Raw genomic sequence first — 19,376 nt, 5'->3', positions numbered from 1 at the left:
TCTCCGTAAATGTGCCATGTTGTTTTTGCCAATTCAATGCCATTTACATTTATGGCATTATGACTTAAGTTGATCTCATCCATACAGCCGAGAGGCCAGGGGCAGGAGTGGCAGCTTGGTGTGCCTGAGATTTTAAACCACAATCTTCAAATCCAAAGTCTAATGCCTTTGCCACCAAGCTTCCACCTCCCCCATAAGGCATATAGAGTGATTTGGGGGCGTTATTTTCTTCGCCTGTTCTAGAGGTTCCCTGGTGGTCTAATGGTTACGATGCGGCGCTCTCAATGCTGCGGCCCGGGTTCGATCTCCGGTCAGGGAACCAACCCCAGCTATTAGGGTCGCACAAGCCTTAGTGCCGGTCCCAAGCCAGGATAAATGGGGAGGGTTGCGTTAGGAAGGGCATCCAGCATAAAAACATGTGCCAAATCAAACATGCGGATGATCCGCTGTGGCGACCCCTAACGGGAGAAGCCGAAAGAAAGTTTATTTTCATCGCCTGTTCTGTACAGCCCTGTGACCAGTGAATAATGAATAAAATTTTATAATCTTTTGCTGCCCACTGGCAGTATTCACACAAAATTTTGAACATGTTCTGAGGTTTTAAGGTTTTATGATCAGTTGTGCCACTCTGTATTAAAAGACCTGGAGGTTTTCAGTGGAGTGACTGATCACTGTGCCAGAAGAATGAAATTAGACCAAAGAAGTTATTACAACTATATTGAGCTGTCAGTTATAATGTAAACATCACAATATATGGTGCTTAACACACACTCATTATTTAACTCAATCCATTCCACCACCATTTATTTATTTATTATTTATACTCATCCATATTACACTGTTTCACTGCTGTTTTTTGCACCTCTCGACTGCTGCTACTGCTGTTTTTGCACTGCATTGCGTTTGTTTACATATAATCTTGATTATAGCTTTTATAGTTCCCTTTGCACAGTACTGTATATTCAAAGTATACAGTAGGTTTACTGTTCGGCGCTATCTTGTGTTATGTGTATTGTCTTGTGTTGTCTGTACTGTTTGTCTGTCGTCTGTACTGTTTTCGTCTGCACTGTTTACACTAGGTTGCATTAGATGCACTTTATGTAGCTTCATGTTGTGTTGTAGCTCTATGTTGTTTAGTGTAGCACCAGGGTTCTGGAGGAACGTTGTCTCGTTTTCACTGTGTAACACTGTGTATCGTAGAAATGACAATAAAAGCCTCTTGACTTGACTTGCAGTTCATTCCCATCATACACTTAATTATGCGATTGTATTACTAATTACAGTGGATTTTTTTATTTCAGGCTCTCCAGTAAAGTCCAAAACCAGCCTCTGAGGTCGGACTTCACCATAGACCTCAAACATGAGGTGAGACGACTGCATGTAGTGATTTTGCACACTGATGCACTTTTTTTTTTAAGACTTCAGTGAGGAAGCCTATGGATTTTATATATTATTTTCTCATTTAAAGCCGCTCTGCTGACTTCTGATATTCTCTCTGTACTCGTAAGCACTCTGATCTCTTATCATGTCCTCTTTTATACGGCTTTCTATCCAGGCAGCTCTCCAATTTGAAATAGTCACGCTGCAGAGTCAAGGACCTTTTCAGATCGGCAATGCCACGCTGTCTCTCTCTGTCTTTCTTTCTCCCTCAGTCTCTCTCTCTCTCTCTCTCTCTCTCTCTCTCTCTCTCTCTCTCTCTCTCTCTCTCTATCTCTATCTCTCTCTCTCTCTCTCTCTCTCTCTTTGTCATTCTCTTTCTTTCCCCTTACTTCCTTTATTTTCTGAAGCCTTCTGGAAAGTCTCCTAAAGGTTTTTTGTTACACTCACTATCACTGCACATCTTCAGTTCTCTCTCTTAAATTAAATCACCTCCATAATACCTCCATCATGCTTTTTTCTGTTTCTTTTTCGGGTTTCTTTTATATCTCTTCGTTTCGGCCGGCTTGCCTTTGGTGCACAGGGCTGGATCTTTTTTTTTTTCCCGAATGTTCTGTGAAAGTCACATTTTCTTTTCCCATTGTCTATGAAGGCACATAAAAAAGTCCTGAACTATCTGAAGATGTTTCCATTAGTTTCCAGCCCATAGTGTGGAAGTAGAGGTGTTAGAATATGTCCGGAATATAAATGCTTTTTTAAGAGTTAGTAATGTAGCTGGCAAATCTTTCTAGTCCTCAGCTTTAAGATTGGCACATTTGACTCTTCACTGATTAAATGAATTTGGATTTGAGGTTATTTAAGAGTTATGACAGGGCAGTATTACTGTGTGAAGCTGAAGCGTTCTGACCCCTCGGGAAGGGTCTCGTTGAGGACGATCGTTTGAGTCAGCTTGAATGTCTCTTTGGAGTACGTCTGAGTAATTAGGCTTTGGATTTTAATCTTGAAGACATTTTCTCCCACAACCCCAAGGTGTTTCATCAGTTGTTGTGAGAAATCCCTCACTGACTCTCAAATAGCAATGCAATGTGGAGGCTTTTTTCCCCGAAGGTCTCAGGGGTCTCTCACAGAAAAAAAAAAAAAAAAAATCAATTTTATTTATCTAATTCGGAAGTACACACCAGTTCCACATGAATGAACTGACTAACAAAATTATTGATTTGATCTCTTTCAAAGGATTTGATCCTGCATTTTCAAAGAAATTGAACTTACTGCTCTGACTCAAAGATCAAGCCAAGCTGTGACGGGACACTTCAATCTTTCAAACATCACTGAAATGCCAATGTTGGGACCCTTAACGTTCTCTGCTCCAGAACTGACCCCAGCATCAGACTGTTAGATTAGACTGTTGTTTAGGCAATGGATCTCCTTGAGTGTTTAAAGGTTCTGGCATGGAGAAGCTGGTGTTGAATCTGTGATGAACGCAAATGTTGAGCTATTTTATGAGTTGCTCAGCAGCTTCTAGTTTTATAACCATAAATGACTTTAAATGACTGTAGAAAAAAACATTACTTATAATCTTACATTCCAGTGCTCATGTTAGTTCTCACTCTCCATTGTTCTGTATTGTTTAAAGATTTATGATCACACTCTTGATGTCACCCAAATGAGGATGGGTTCCCCTTATGAGTCTGGTTCCTCTCAAGTTTTCTTCCTCATAACATCTAAGGGAGTTTTTCCTTGCCACAGTTGCCATGGCTGCTCATCAGGGATAAATACACACCATTCACATTAATTTTAAATTCTGTAAAGCTGCTTTGAAACAATGTCTTGTAAAAAGCGCTATAGAAATAAACTTGACTTGATTGTTGTATCACAGTGTAGCTAAAATATGTGTATTTAAAGCATGTCACACAATAGCCAGAAAACAAAAACTGTACTTGATCTGCAAACTTCACAATTAGACAGCAGGAGAAATTATAGTCTGCATCTTCTCATAATCATTTCAGGAAGACCACAGAACATACCTAAAATCAGTAAATGTTCGTATATGTTACATGTTTAGATTCAGAACCCAGACAACCTAATAATCATCAGATGAGGAAACACAGCTAATTGGTTTATTTTACTAATTTGACTATCAATGTGACTGATCTTCAAGAGTGCTGAGGAACTGTAATGATTTAATGATGAAATACTGACTATATTGAAAAATTGCTTATTTTGAGCATGAATTGACAGGAATTAAATATTTAAACACTGCTGGTTATGAACACTCATTACTTTGCTTCTGTTGAACCACTGGTGTAAACTTCTGATGTTGTTGTTCTAGGTGGCGCTGTATATCTGGGACGAAGGCAAAGGGCCTCGGCTCACTGGCGTTCCTGAACTGTGTACGTTGCCGGAGAATTCACCTCAAGCCCGGCAGTGTGCCACTACTGTTAACACACATTCACCACTGTGTGTAGGTAAACACAACATCTGGCAAGCACTGTCAGTACTCAGACTTCTCTCTTCTTCAGGGAAGCACTGTCTTATTTTATTTCTACCAAAAAAAATATTTAACATATAAAGCATAAAGGATGCACTCTGTAATCATGTACAATATTTTACTTACTCATAGTAACGTTTATCAGTGCAAAAATCTTTCACTCAGTAAATACACTTTTATATACAAAATAAACCAAAGAGAAACAGTAAAGTTTAAACTATATACTGTAAATATATGCAAACAAACAAATATGATGCATCACATCAAAATGTCATGCGTGCGTGCGTACATGTCTTTTATATATTATATAACACCTATTAATTGTGGGGTCCCTGGTGGTCTAGTGGTCAGGATGCGGCGCTCTCACCGCTGCGGCACTGGTTCGATGCCCAGTCAGGGAACCAACCCCAGCCACTCTTAGTGCCGGTCCCTAATGGGAGAAACCGAAAGAAAGAAATAAAACCAATTAATTTTAAACTATGTTATTATTGTTATTTTCTATATTAACAATTATTAATACTAGATAAACAAATTAAAGATCAGAAGGCTGTCCACTTGTAGTATTTTATGAGTATTGCTCTTATTATTATTATTATTATTATTATTATTATTATTATTATTATTATTATTATTATTATTATCATCATTGTTGTATCACTGTTGTTGTAGGTGTAATAATAATAATAATAATAATAATAATAATAATAATAATAATAATAATAATAATAATAATAATAATAATAAAAACATTAATATATTACTACTCATATCAGTACTACTACTATCAATGATAATAATAACACTAATAATTTGCATTAAACTCTAGAAAGATATAATATTTGATGTTAAAACTCAACTCAGTTGCATGGCTGATAAATAAAGTTATTTAAAATGGTTTCAAAGCCAAGTTCTAATTTTTTTCCTTTCCCTTTCATTTGACTTTTCTTCATTAGACACATGTGACATGGCATTACAAGGACACCAGAGGTAGAAAGGTTCAGCTTAATCACATTAAAATCCAGACAAATGTCAAGCTCCTATGATTCTGTATACACTTTATTTAAATTCATCTGCAGTTCTACTCCCTGCGAATACTAGTGTACTTTTACTCTCGGCTAACGAAGGGTCCTTTTTAAAAAAAGTTGGCATAGAACTCACTTTAACTCCTGTGATTACTGTTTCTTTGAACTGGAGGAAAATATTTTTGAATACATTTCTGAATTTCTTCAAAGTAATTCCTTTTCCTCTTCCTGCTGTAAAAATGACCTTCCAGTGAGCCTTGATAAAATATCATCATCATCATCATCATCAATATTGTCATCATAATATATTAATTACTGTATTATTTAACTTCTGATACACAAATACTTAATATTTATTTACATGTTTATGCAATTCCTAATAAAAATATATTACTTATATCAGTAAATAAGCAATAACCTATTTGGGGAATGATGTTATACAGTACAGACCAAAAGTTATATATATATATATATATATATATATATATATATATATATATATATATATATATATATATATATATATATATATATATATACATACAGTACAGACCAAAGGTTTGGACACACCTGTTCATTCAAAGAGTTTTCTTCATTTTCATGACTATTGTAGATTCACACTGAAGGCATCAAAACTATGAATTAACACATGTGGAATTATATACATAACAAAAAAGTGAACTGAAAATATGTCATATTGTAGGTTCTTCAAAGTAGGCATCAAGAGAATGCCAAGAGTGTGCAAAGCAGTAATCTAAGCAAAAGGTGGCTACTTTGAAGAACCTAGAATATGACATATTTTCAGTTCACTTTTTTGTTATGTATATAATTCCATATATAATTCCACATGTGTTAATTCATAGTTTTGATGCCTTCAGTGTGACTCTACAATTTTCATAGTCATAAAAATTAAGAGAACTCTTTGAATGAGAAGGTGTGTCCAAACTTTTGGTCTGTACTGTAGATACATAATGAGTGACAAAGTTGCACACCAGTGTAAAGTAAAGTTTTTTCCTCCTATACCACTCCCGCCAGTGTAAAATAAAGTGCATGTTACAGTGAATTATTTCCAATAGCAGCATCACATGGTGTGTTTTTTTCCTCTTATACCACTCCATCATTTTTTATTTCAACTTTGAGGAGCATCCAAGTTATTTCCTGTTAATTATTCAATTTATTTTTATTTGTATAGCGCTTTTAACAATGAACATTGTCTCTAAGCAGCTTTACAGAGATAATGTGGTGTTAAAAATGATAAGATGTTCTTTATAAGTGTGTTTGTCTCTGATGAGCGAGCCGGTGGCGACACTTATATTATAAAAGCTGTGAACAGTTATTCATTTATCAGCCTTGTGTCTTTTCTCTTGAAGACAAAAAAGAGAACATGTCTAATACAAAACCCTTTGTCCCGAAGACTTTTGCATGGCAGAAAACCTCTGATTGTTAAAAAAAACATTGAATGTTTAATCAGTATCTCCCTCCAGAAAACTTCAATTTATTCTTTTTGTTTAAACTTCTTCTCATCTACACAACTCCCTGTCCAAGTCATTTTCTCACACTACCCCATTGCTACGGTCACTTAACTGACTTCCTGTTGCTGCCCGCATCAGATTCAAAACCCCGATGCTAACACCCGTGTACCTCCTCACAGCTCTTATCTCACCCTGCACTCCCTCAGCTTCTCACCATCTCTCAGGGTACAAGAAATATATGCTTCCAGACTTTTCTGTTCTGCAGAATGGGGGGTGGAATAAACTTCCTTTTGATGTCTGAACATCTGAGACTCTAACAGTCTGTAAACAACGTCTACTTTTTTTGCAGTAGTAATCAAATTCGGGTATTCAGACCCCCCTCAGTCCTTCAGACCCCCCTCAATTTTGCTTGTTACAGCCTGGTACCACAATCGTTAAAAATTGATTTTTTTTTCCCTCATTAATCTGCACTCAATTCCCCATAATTTCTATAATTCTGTTTTTCAAAATGAAAACAGAATTATAGAAATGTCTGTAAATGTAAAAAAAAAAAAAAAAAAAAAAAAAAACATTTGTAAGGACACTTTATTCAGTACTTGCATCACCTTTGGCAGCAATTACAGCCTCAGGTCATCAGTGAGCAGTGATTAGGGATTTGGACTCTGGTTTGGAGGGTCATAAGTTCAAATCCCAGCACCACCAAGCGACCACTGCTGAGTTCTTGAGCAAGGCCCTTATCCCTCAACTGCTGTTGTAAGTAGCTCTGGATAGGGGATCTGCCAAAATTCCATAAATATTAATGTTTTTGGCAGATGATGATCAGTGCCTGGATTTCTCATGGCATAATGTTTAGAATTAATCCAAACAGTTTAATATTGGTTGCATCAGCTTGTTCCAAACAGAATGAGAGTCCTTCAATGCTTTTTTGCAAACTCCAAGCAGATTTTCATGTGTTTTGCACTTAGAAAAGCCCAGATTGGTGGTGGGCTGCAGTGATGGTTGTCCTCCTGGAACTTCATCCCTTTCTCCATACTTGACCTCCGGAGAACAGTCAGAGTGACCATAGGGTTCTTGGTCACCTCTCTTACTAAGGCCGTTCTCCCCTGATTGCTGAGAGCAAACAGCTCTTTAAGAGTCCTGGTTGTGCCAAACACATCTTCTATTTGTGAATTATGGAGAAGACTGTGCTTTCGGGAATCTTCAGTGCAGCAGGATTTGTTTACTAAAATTAAATTTTTATTAATTTTTTTATATATTTTATTGATTCGATTGATAAAAATATGTAGATATTTATATCAATCAGTAACCATTCTGGAACAAAACTAACGAACAGATTTTCAATAAACATGCGGTTGGAAAAGCAAATGGGTTTCTTTCTGATCACCAGCATTACCAGCTGTTCAGAGAAGCATTTAATAGCTGTTGTTGTGGATCTGTGTCTTTTTCCTGAGTGGACTCGGGAGTGAAACAGGTGGTCGCCTGGCTGTGTGGGATTAGTGATATTATTTGCAGTTCTTTACTTGGCCCTGATTTTGTTCTGCCCTTTGATTTAGGAGGAAGAGTGGAACAGGGTATGAATCCTCCAGCACCACAGTGCAGCATGCAAGACTGCAAGGGGATTTGTTTTCAGGATTACATATCGTATAAACAGAGCGCCGAGTATGAGATATGACCAAATGCAGCTCAGGAAAATAAATACACACAGCTGAATGCCTGCATACACATGTACACTGAGAAGCATGGGGTCAAATATAGATCCTCATCGTGCAAAGCTGAGCAAACTGATTGTGAAAATTGCATCGTAGCTGTAAACCTTTTTGTAGCACCAATAAGTATGCAGTCTATCAGATAAAACAGGCAAGAAGTTGAGCAAGGACTTAAACCGATTCTATAACCATGATTCACTTTTCTTCTTTTTCATTTTAATTGGATGAATTTAAGCTAAAATACTGAAGGGGTAAATCAAGACAAATAGATTTGAGAATCGGAGTCATTGCAATTTAATTCCTGATGTTCTTGCCCATATTTTCGGTCTTTCTGATTAGATATGCATCAATTATGCAAACCTAGTCTTTTGATGTTAGAATTGAAATATTTCACTTTGAAGAAATCTGTTGTTTAATTAAAAAAGATCTGCTATTAAAAAAAATAGTTTAAGTATTTAACTTTTTATTTTTTTATTTTTTTAAACAGAAAATATGGGCAAAACGAGAGTGACTTTGATAAGGGTCAAATTATGAACGTTAGATGACTGGATAACTCCAAATCAGCAGGTGTTCAGGGGGTCCTGCCAATAAAGGAAGGACAAACAGTTAAAAAGGGACTGGTTCATGGACGCCCAAAGCTCACTGATGCATATGTCAAGCCAAGGCTGGTATGCCTGGACTGGTCCCACAGAAGAGCTATTGTAGCTTTGACTGCTGAAACTGTTTAAGTTCTTGCTGCTTATGGAGCTGTATAAGAGGCAACATACAGTAGGCACTAGAACTGGACCAAGAAGATCCAACTGGAATGGAAGAAGATGACTTGCTCTGTTTTTGTATTATCATGTGGCTGACTTGTGTGTGTGTGTGTGTGTGTGTGTGTGTGTGTGTGTGTGTGTGTGTGTGTGTGTGTGTGTGTGTGTGTGTGTGTGTGTGTGTGTGTGTGTGTGTGTGTGGCACCTGGATATACTATGGAAACAGGCAAGCTGGCAGTGTGATGCTCAGGGCAATCTTCTGAGAAATCTTCATTGGTCCTGGAATTCATGTGGAAGTTACTCTGACATGTACCACCTGCTTAAACATTGCTGCATTTTTACCTCTACATATTCTCTAGTGGCAGTTCCCTCTTTCAGCAGGATAATGCTTCCTGCCACACTGCAAATATTGTATATGGTTTGAGGAATATGACAATGAGGAACATTAAGTTCAAGGTGTGAACTTTATCTGCAAAATACCCAGATTTTTTATTTTTTTTATTTTTTTTATTCTTCTGTTGTGACAGTTATCCAAAAATCAAAAAGAAATCTGAGCAAAGTGGCTTGGTTTAAGACGTGACATGACATGTCATCAGATGTAGAAAATCTAGTATAATTTTGTGCAAATCATAAAATTCAGGCCACTTTAATTTTCTAGATGCCTCATTCCAATTCATCTGCAGTCCTGCTTTTTGAGATGATGTCAAACGTTGGAATCGAAATCAAATCCTTTTATCAAGGACAAGCTAGGCATGTCCTATCCCTTTATACAGGAGAACTTTCTGAATATATTTCTTCTCATAAAGTGATTATCAGCTCAGAAAAGTAATAAGTTGATGCCTTATAGACTTTTAAATGGACACTTTAAATGTACTGGTTTTTAATGATGAAACACTAATGTAAGACATCGTTCAACATTATGTGGTAGCTGTCAAAAACACACTGACTCTTGCCACTGACTCCAGATACCAGCGCATAGCAATGTGTAAAAAAACTTCTCTGGTGTCTGTTCAAATATCTATAACATTGCAGGAGTTTGCTGTAATGTAGCTGCAGGTCAGCCAGTTGTAGACATTCCTGATGGGCTTACACTTATTCTCAGTGGAGGAAGATGAATGAGAAACTATAACAGTCACAGCTCACATACAAAAGTACAAAACTCCAGCAACAAAAATCTATTTGAATAGATGTTCTTTTCGTGCTCCACGCAACAAATCAGTAAGTCAGCACTGCGATTTATTTTTTTTCTGGCAGAGGCTAAAAAACAATATTTATATGCAGTGGTTCTCCGGAACTCGCAGGGGTTACGCTCTAAGAGTTCTGAAAATCCGCAAATTTTGGACGCACCCCCTAAGCCCCTATGGTACCTTATTGAATTCCTCCAGACATTATGTCACTTTAATACAGTGTGGTTTTTTTTTTTGGTTTTTTTTAGTGAAAACAGTTTTAAATGTTATTCCTAACGTTCCTGAACACTCAGTCCTTGTTGATAGTTAGGTTCCAAACGAGAACACGCAAATTTTCCGAGCCACAAGTTCGGTAAATTATTGGGGGTTCACTGTATGTGACTAGAAAGAAGTCAAATTCTGACAAATTCTGTTCAAAGTTGAATGTTGTTGCAATGGTTATTTAATAATCGTTACTTGATGAGAATTTAGTTTTATTTTAAATTTATTTATATTTTTATTTTTACATTATTCTTTATAAATTGTATATTCATTCAGTTTTGGAGTTTTTGGCCTGTTGTCTTTTTTTTTTCTTTTCAGATTTTTGCTCATATTGTTTGATGCTTTAAAAGTTCACACACAGATATTTTGAAAGGGGATCCTGCGTAATTGAAGCATCTTCTAATCCTTTATTGAAATTAACGGTCACTAGGAAAGAATTTGAATTATTAAATGAACATGGGAAATTATTTTTTTTCCTTCTCAATAAGAAATAATTATAATTCCTCTAATAAGGAGTATAGGAGCATGAGTTTGATTTGCATTGTATTTTTTTTTTTTCATCTCAGATCTGCATAAAACATTTTGGTCTCCTCACCTTTTAATATTTTATCCGCTCACTTCAGTTCTAAAGTATCACGACTCTGTGGTGTCCCCAGCACAGATCCTCGGAGCAGCTTCGCAATGGCATATTTTCAAATGCATGAAAGTGTGTTTCATTTCCTGAATATTGTGAATGTGGCCACAGCGTTTTGCCCTCTCATTTATGTGCATGTGCCCTGCATGTGGATTTCTGCTTGATCATGGACTTGATGCGGGTGATGTTACTGTCCTAGGAATCACTTTAAAACGTAGGAACAATTAAAATCGTAATCTGAAATCAAATAGTGGCCTTGTGCTTGTTAAATAAAGACTTCTGGGTCCTTTTAATAAGTAAGTGATAAAACACTTGGGGTTAGGCTGTTACAGAAAAATAACCAACTAAGGGGTTGAATGATGTGGCCTCACTACTCGACCCACCCCCACAAAAGTGTTCTATCGTTCTTAAACACTATATGGACAAAGGTATTTGGACTCTTGACTTGTATTTGGTTCTTCTACAAACTGTTACGATTAAATTAGAGGCACACAATTGTATAGAATGTCTTTGGATGTGGTAGCATTAAATCTTCCCTTTATTTGAACTGAACCTGTTCCAGCATGACATTGCCCTTATGCACAAAGCCAGCTCCATAAAGATAGGCATTGGGTTGGAGTGGAAGATCTTGAATGGCCTGCATTAGAGATTTGACCTCAACCCTATTGAACAGCTCTGAGGTGATTTAGAACGATTTACTGCACCCCAGGCCTCCTCAACTCATCTGCATCAGTACCTGAATTGTGGTAAAATTCACACAAACGTCTACAAGAACACTCAAAAATCTAGTAAAACATCTTAAAGTCAATAGGGACTCGATGTGGAATGGGATGTTCCAAAGAAGCACTTCAGTCTTATGTGTCCACAAACTTTTGTCCCTTGAGTGTAATATCGTACACTGAAGATTATATATTTATAAATTATATCATTCATGTATCAATTTATGAATGTTTTTATTTTATGCTATATTAATATATTTTTATATTCTAATAATTGTGATTTATCTTTTGTTTAATTATTGATATTTTCTTGTGTTTATCTTTTTTATTTGATTCATTTATTGTCTTTATTTCTTTTTTTAATCGAGACACCTTTTATAAGAATTGAAGGAAGAATTGAACCATTTATTTGCGAAGCACATTTCATATACACACAGTGAGAAGCTGTGAAGCCAAAGGGTAATTGTGATGTATCTATTCCAACACAAAGGGGGTGAACTGAAAACTGGCAGCACACCTCCTGCAGGTGAAGTGAAGGCCTAAAGTACAAGGAGGTTTCTTTTTTTTCTTTCTTCCTTTCTTTTGTTTGAAAGTGCAAGATTAGCCAAGACTGCAAAGAGTCGAGCTCCACTTGTCTGGGAAACAGGGCTGGGAAATTCACAGGTTACCTGTGAATCTTGAGATTGGTATTTTTAGGATTTCTTATATAAAGCCTGGTGCTTAAGTGTCGAATAAAAATTCTAAAGTCGTGTCATGTGATTGGGATGTAACTCCCACTCATGGCGATTTGCGGCTCCTGATTAGTTGTATTTTTTTGTCTTAAATTTAATAATGTTTGAATAAAATATTTATTTTATCTACTTTAATTAAATCGCTCATTTTCATATCTTCTCCTTCTTTCGGCTTCTTCCGTTAGGGGTCGCCACAGTGTATCATCCGTCTCCATACCCCCCTGTCCTCTATATCTGCCTCTTTCACCCCAACTACCTGCATGTCTTCCCTCACCACATCCATACACCTCCTTCTTGGTCTTCCTCTTTTCCTCCTTCTTGGTGGCTCCATCCTCAGCATTCTCCTACTGATATACCTCATGTCCCTCCTCTGCACATGTCCAAACCATCTCAATCTCACCTCCCTCTCCTTGTCTCCAAAACGTCCTACATGCACTGCCCCTTTAATAAACTCATATTTAATCCTGTGCATCGTCGTCACTTCCAACGAAAACCTCAAAATCTCCTGTCTTTTACTCCATGCCACTGTCTCTAAACCAAACAACATCGCAGGTCTCACTACAGTCCTACAAACTTTCCTTTTTACTCTCATGGATACCTTTCTTTCACAAATCATGATTTATTAGTCGACTAACTGATCTTACTGAAAGAAATGTAGTTTTTCTGTAATCTTAAATTTTGCATGTTCATAGATAAAGAAAGTTCAGTGTCTGTTCCTTTTTAGTAAAACTAAAAGGAACATCTGTCACACAAGAGAACGTTCCCTGGAGCACTAATGCTTTCATGAGTTGCTCAAACCTGTACATGCTCTGAAAAATTCCTTTCGGGATCAGTTTGTAATCCGGAGATAAAGACTCATTGCCAATAGGAGATGATTGTGCATTAACCTTGTAGTTGATATTTAATAAAGCAGTAGACAAACAGAAGGAGAAAATATAAATCCTAAAGAGGCTTATCTTATTGTGTGTGTGTGTGTGTGTGTGTGTGTGTGTGTGTGTGTGTGTGTGTGTGTGTGTGTGTGTGTGTGTGCGTGCCAATATCGACATGTGTGTTTGTGTCAATATTTCTATCATCTCATCATGTTTTTTTTTCCTTATCAGGGTGAACCTGTTAAAAAGGAGAACATGTTTGTGGCAGTAAAAACTTGCAAGAAGTTCCACACAGAAAGAGGTGAGTCACTTTGTCATTGCTTTATTCAGGTTAATAATGTTCTACCCCAAGTGGAGTATTTAGAAATGTTTATTTCATACAAATTGTTTTTAACTGACCTTTTGAGCTTAGGCATTTAAATTCATGCATTTGTTATATAGAGGTGAATCATATGAGACACTACAGAACAGTTTCATTTTGAGATCCTCTGTGGCCTATTTTCATAGTACTCTGCAGGTATGAAACATCACATCAATATTCAGATCTCACCAGCAACTATAGATATTAACTACACCGTTTTCTTGTGTGACATTCATTTACATGCGGAACAGTATGGATCAAGCCTGTTATGTGTTTGATGTTACCACAATACTGTACGTCATGTAAAAATGTATGCTGTGATCTGTAAATGCACCTTAAATGCAGACTTCTACATGCTCCGGTTTCCTCCCTCAGTTTGTAGCTGTAGTGGTTGTAACTATGACACAGTGTTTGACTGGGTGTGAGTAGGATTGTGGCTTTCAATTGATCCGCACCCAGACCAGGCTGTCCCTCAACCTGGGCCCTGAGTTCTCTGTGCAACTCCTGGGCAATTCTAAGAAACCGTTATTAGATTATCAGAAAGAGTTTCTGTACTCCAGTGGCTTGTTGTGCCAGCTAATATCTTTAGAAAACCTTTGTGCAATTCCCCGATCTTCCTGAGAATCAAATGTGGGTTTGATTATGATCCGAATGGCCACAAATGGGTTTAAAGTAGCCAGAAATAAGAACGCTTTCTTCAGGATCAGTATGTAGTTGTAGTATATGTTAAAAAATGAACCCCTTTGGGGTCTGAGGGTGTTTTGGGGCCCTGGAAAGTTTTGACATGCCCTGATATTTGTGCGTTTTTCAGCTGCTTATAAACATACACGTGGCTAAAGTCAGATAACATTGTATTCAGCACAAACTGGGCTACAATAATGTGAGCAGCATGTATGTAGATGATTGTGTTTTTGAGAAAGCAACGCTTATGCGATGTAGGTGAAAAACTTACATTTTTAAGTCACTGATATAAAGCCATAAAACACATACAGAACATTTGTTCACAAGACTTTGGAGAACTGGGTGTGGTAGAGCTGTCAGGGTTTTTTGGGCTCGCGGCACTTAGATTCAGGTTTTCGATGCACGCTTCCGGGTCCATCTTGTCAATTTTCCTGCGCCAAACAGTATTCAAGCACACAAAGGACATACACTCTGAGCCAGATTATCTCACCGGTTTGCTTGCATGAGAGTACTCATACCACCCTGCCTGTTCCTGGCCCAGTTCCTGACCCTGACCCCAACTCCTGCTCTGCTCTGCATCTGCTCTGGTTTGGACACTGGACTGTTTTTGGTTTGTGTTTTTAATCTGCCCACTATTGCTTAGTTGCCATTCCTGAATTTGATTGCTGATTCTGGATGTCCCTGCTGTGCTTTTGTTTTTCTGGCTTTTGGATTTTTTTGGACAGTTTATTGGATTCTGATTTTTGGTTTTTCCCCTTACCTCTTTCTCATTAAAGACCGTATTTTATATTATTCTGATTTCATCCTGCATTTGGGTCTTTCCTCTCACTCGTCATTTCTGACAGTATAATCTGGCCGTGTCCTTGGCCGAGTTCCTGCCAGTACTAGAGTTTTTTTGCTTGAAAATAATGTGAAAATCATCCTGTTCACTCATTCACAGAAAACAATATATCGATTAAACTTTTCTAAGACACATTTTGTATGCGAGGAGGCGTGAGTGATCATGAATAATGCTGTGATTCACACCTGAGAAGACAAAGAACCGCATAATGAGCCTTTCAGTCAGGTATGTGACTGATAAGGAATTGCTACAAGAAAGAATATGAGGACAATATAAATGTATATATTTTGTGTTTGTGGTTGATTTAGAATATTGTTTTTATCACGCAAAATAATTTTAAGTTCATACATGCCGGATAATATCCATGAGGCGTCTGACCCTGGAAAACCAGTTGCGTTCAGCTGCGCCTCTCTTTCTGTTATTGTCCTTGTCTGCATCTGGGTGGCTCATGTGCAGATTCTATAAAATCGTGTGGTATATGTCCCTTGATATGTTTGTGGCAGGAAAAGACTGACCCGCTGGCAGCAGTCTCTGATGGACCTCATATTTACCATGGCCATGTTGAAGAGTAGCTCAATGTAGTGGTAAAGCTCACTGATGCCTGCCCATTTATATCCGTGGTCCTTTGGCCCTAGTAGCCTGAGCATTGGTGTTTCAAAACAGAGTTGATACGGCAGTTTCATTTGATATAATGGTTTTAGCTGTGGTCCAGGTTCCTGTGTGGGCAGGAATCTCAGAGCTTGTGGAACCATTCCAACACCATGACATGGGCTGCTTATTTCCTTTGGCTCTTTATGGCTCTCTGTGCACTAATATTCTCACATCTGAAATAAAAAAACAAGTAAGCATGCTGTTTACACAAATAAACTACATTAATATTATTGTGATTCACTGTACTAAGTGACTAGTACTAATTTATAGAAAAAAAAACACACAATTACCACATAGCGCACATATTTTACCGTACAGTAACGACATCAAATTAAAGCAACATCTATTAAATAGTGAATGCACAATTACGGGAAAAGATTCTGAACGAAGTTTAAAACTAAAAGAGACCGGCGTCCCCTTCCTGTGCGAGATGCAGGTGAATGCGAGAGTGGTGTATTCACAGTCCTAAAAGAATGTTGTATACATTTATTATTTAATAAAATTATTTATTTATATAAGCTGTTTATACAAAGATGTGCATTACTCCCTGCAGAGGCTCTAACCTATGGCTTGAAAATAAAAGTGGGAGGTTTTGGTGCACAGCCTTGCAGGAGGATAAAATATACTTTCTAGTGTCTCTAGTTTAGAGATTAATGGTGACCTTCCAGGCAGAGTTTCAAAGAAAAGCCATGTCTGTGTTTGGCTAATAAAACTTAAAAATGACAAAAAGACTAGACAGAGGACAGTCTTATGGCCAGACGAATGTAACGTGTTTTTTTTTTGTTGTTGTTTTTCCCCACAGACAGGAACATTTGTAAGGTGCAGAACAAATGAAAAAAGACTGTACTATTTCAAAAAGTACTGTATTTATTAGATGAAAATCTCTTCTTCATTTATTTCTCCTAAGGGGCTCCTATCCTTTTAAGAACCTGCCTTTAAAAACGAAAATACAAAAACATAGCAGCCAGCACTTCTTTTAATCTTAAATCCGGGGACTGATTCTTTCCCAATTTTTTCCTTACACGCCAACGTCATCTTTGATCTTATCTCGGAAGCTACTGCATCTTCTGGCATGATTTATCCCACACCTGCTCCTGGATTTGAAAAGTATCTGACAACTTCAATGTCATTTGTCATCAAATTAATGACACATTTCTAGTATGTGCTCACTGTCCTACACTGAGTTTACTCCATTCTTAATAACAGCTGCTTTTGAGGTCTGCTATCAGGCAACTGGAATTACGGATGTTTGCCTGGTTTCCACACTAATAGGGTATGTAGGTCCAATCAATTTCTAATGTTTTACCTGCTGGGATCATAGAGTGCAACACAATCCAGGTTTTCTTTATTCAGATGATAAAGAATTACATACAGATTTTATTACATGACCCCCCCCCCCCCACACACACACACACACACACACACAAAATAATAATAAATGGGGAAAAAAACAAACATTTTAGCACTTGTCTCTAGTTAGTGTCTACACTAGGCCATTAGCATCTGTAATGCAGCACCAGGGCATGTCTTTTGACCTTTGCTTAATTTTCAGTGTATCTTAAAATTGCTTTGCTAAATGATGCAATTTTTTCATTACTAATGGAAGCCACAATTTAATACAATCCACTGCTTATGCCGTATGTGGTTTTGTATATGGCATTCTTCAGCCCTCTCCACCTATTTTGTAACACTGAACAAATAGCTCATATTTTTCCTATTTGTACACGTGTACCGAATGCAATCCTTTTTACGTGCGAAACATAGTTAAAATCTGGGTTTCCTCATGAACATATTAAGTGGCAAGTTTGTTTAGTCTCTGCCTCACAGAGTAATTTTTAAACTTGAAAATATACAGTGTCTCTGTGGCTACTAACTCCATACCGGAAATAAGATTTGTTTTGCATGTACATGAAATCGCTAAAGAATCAGTAGCCCTAGCGTTAGCCGCTAAGCAGAACGTGGCTAGCGGCTAATGCTTGCGATAAAATAAAAAAAATAAAAAAATTTTTTTACTTTTCTAACTTTTTCTTTCTGCAAGTTGTATCCTGCATATAACTATGTTTGTGACAAATAAAAGCATCTTAGAATTTGAATCTATATCGCTAGCATTAGCTGATAGACAGGAAGTGCTATTGATTCTTTAGTGCTTTATGTTCAGCATCAAGAATTTCTCTTAAAAAAAAATTAATCCTGACAAATTTACATATCGAGGGAGTGAATGAAGGAAGGATAAAAAGAAATTAAGACATTTCTTAAAGTATGCTGAAGTAAGTAGAACAGTTAAGTAGATTATATCCTTAGAAATTTTTATATTAAATGTTAAAAAAACACACACATTACCCAAATGGTGAATTTGATTTTTTTTATGAATTTAAATGATTACTTAATTTATTTAATAAAATAAAGAAGTTTATTGAATTAATTTGTTTTATTCTGTTTTTATACAATATTATAAAATATTATTTTTTATATTATTCAGCTAAGCAAACATTTTATACAATTTTTTAAACTGTTTCAAATGTTGATCACAAATATTATCAATAATAAAATAGTAAAAAATGACAAGCAATTTTATGTTTAATGCGTTTCTTTTGTATGTATGTATGTATATATACATATATACATACATACATATTTGTATGTATGTATGTATGTATGTATATATATATATATATATATATATATATATATATATATATATATATATATATATATATATATATATATATATATACAGTGAGGAAAATAAGTATTTGAACACGCTGCTATTTTGCAAGTTCTCCCACTTAGAAATCATGGAGGGGTCTGAAATTGTCATCGTAGGTGCAGGTCCACTGTGAGAGACATAATCTAAAAAAAAAAATCCAGAAATCACAATATATGATTTTTAAACTATTTGTTTGTATGATACAGCTGCAAATAAGTATTTGAACACCTGAGAAAGTCAATGTTAATATTTGGTACAGTAGCATTTGTTTGAGGTCAAACGTTTCCTGTAGTTTTTTACCAGGTTTGCACACACTGCAGGAGGGATTTTGGCCCACTCCTCCACACAGATCTTCTCTAGATCAGTCAGGTTTCTGGCCTGTCGCTGAGAAACACGGAGTTTGAGCTCCCTCCAAAGATTCTCTATTGGGTTTAGGTCTGGAGACTGGCTAGGCCACGCCAGAACCTTGATATGCTTCTTACAGAGCCACTCCTTGGTTATCCTGGCTGTGTGCTTCGGGTCATTGTCATGTTGGAAGACCCAGCCTCGACCCATCTTCAATGCTCTAACTGAGGGAAGGAGGTTGTTCCCCAAAATCTCGCAATACATGGCCCCGGTCATCCTCTTCTTAATACAGTGCAGTCGCCCTGTCCCATGTGCAGAAAAACACCCCCAAAGCATGATGCTACCACCCCCATGCTTCATAGTAGGGATGGTGTTCTTGGGATGGTACTCATCATTCTTCTTCCTAAGAAGAGTACCGTTTAGTGAAATTATGACCCAAAAGTTCTATTTTGGTCGCATCTGACCACATGACTTTCTCCCATGACTCCTCTGGATCATCCAAATGGTCACTGGCAAACTTAAGACGTCCCTGGACATGTGCTGGTTTAAGCAGGAGAACCTTCCGTGCCATG

At 37.0% G+C, this 19,376-nt stretch overlaps 1 protein-coding gene across 1 annotated transcript in view; it reads left to right on the top strand.

Moving 5' to 3' along the window:
* The window catches only part of b3glcta (beta 3-glucosyltransferase a), a 182,561-nt gene that overhangs the window by 116,143 nt on the left and 47,042 nt on the right, over window positions 1-19,376 (top strand). The window contains exons 8-10 of the mRNA XM_083548013.1: window positions 1,302-1,365; window positions 3,707-3,838; window positions 13,450-13,519. Of these exons, the coding sequence (XP_083404139.1) occupies window positions 1,302-1,365; window positions 3,707-3,838; window positions 13,450-13,519 (266 nt within the window). The remainder of the gene's footprint in view (window positions 1-1,301; window positions 1,366-3,706; window positions 3,839-13,449; window positions 13,520-19,376) is intronic.

The sequence above is a fragment of the Silurus aristotelis genome, assembly GCF_946808225.1.
Source record: "Silurus aristotelis genome assembly, chromosome: 8".
NCBI lineage: Eukaryota > Metazoa > Chordata > Actinopteri > Siluriformes > Siluridae > Silurus > Silurus aristotelis.
The sequence above is the reverse complement of the archived record's forward strand: the minus strand, read 5'-3'. Positions and strand labels throughout refer to the sequence as shown.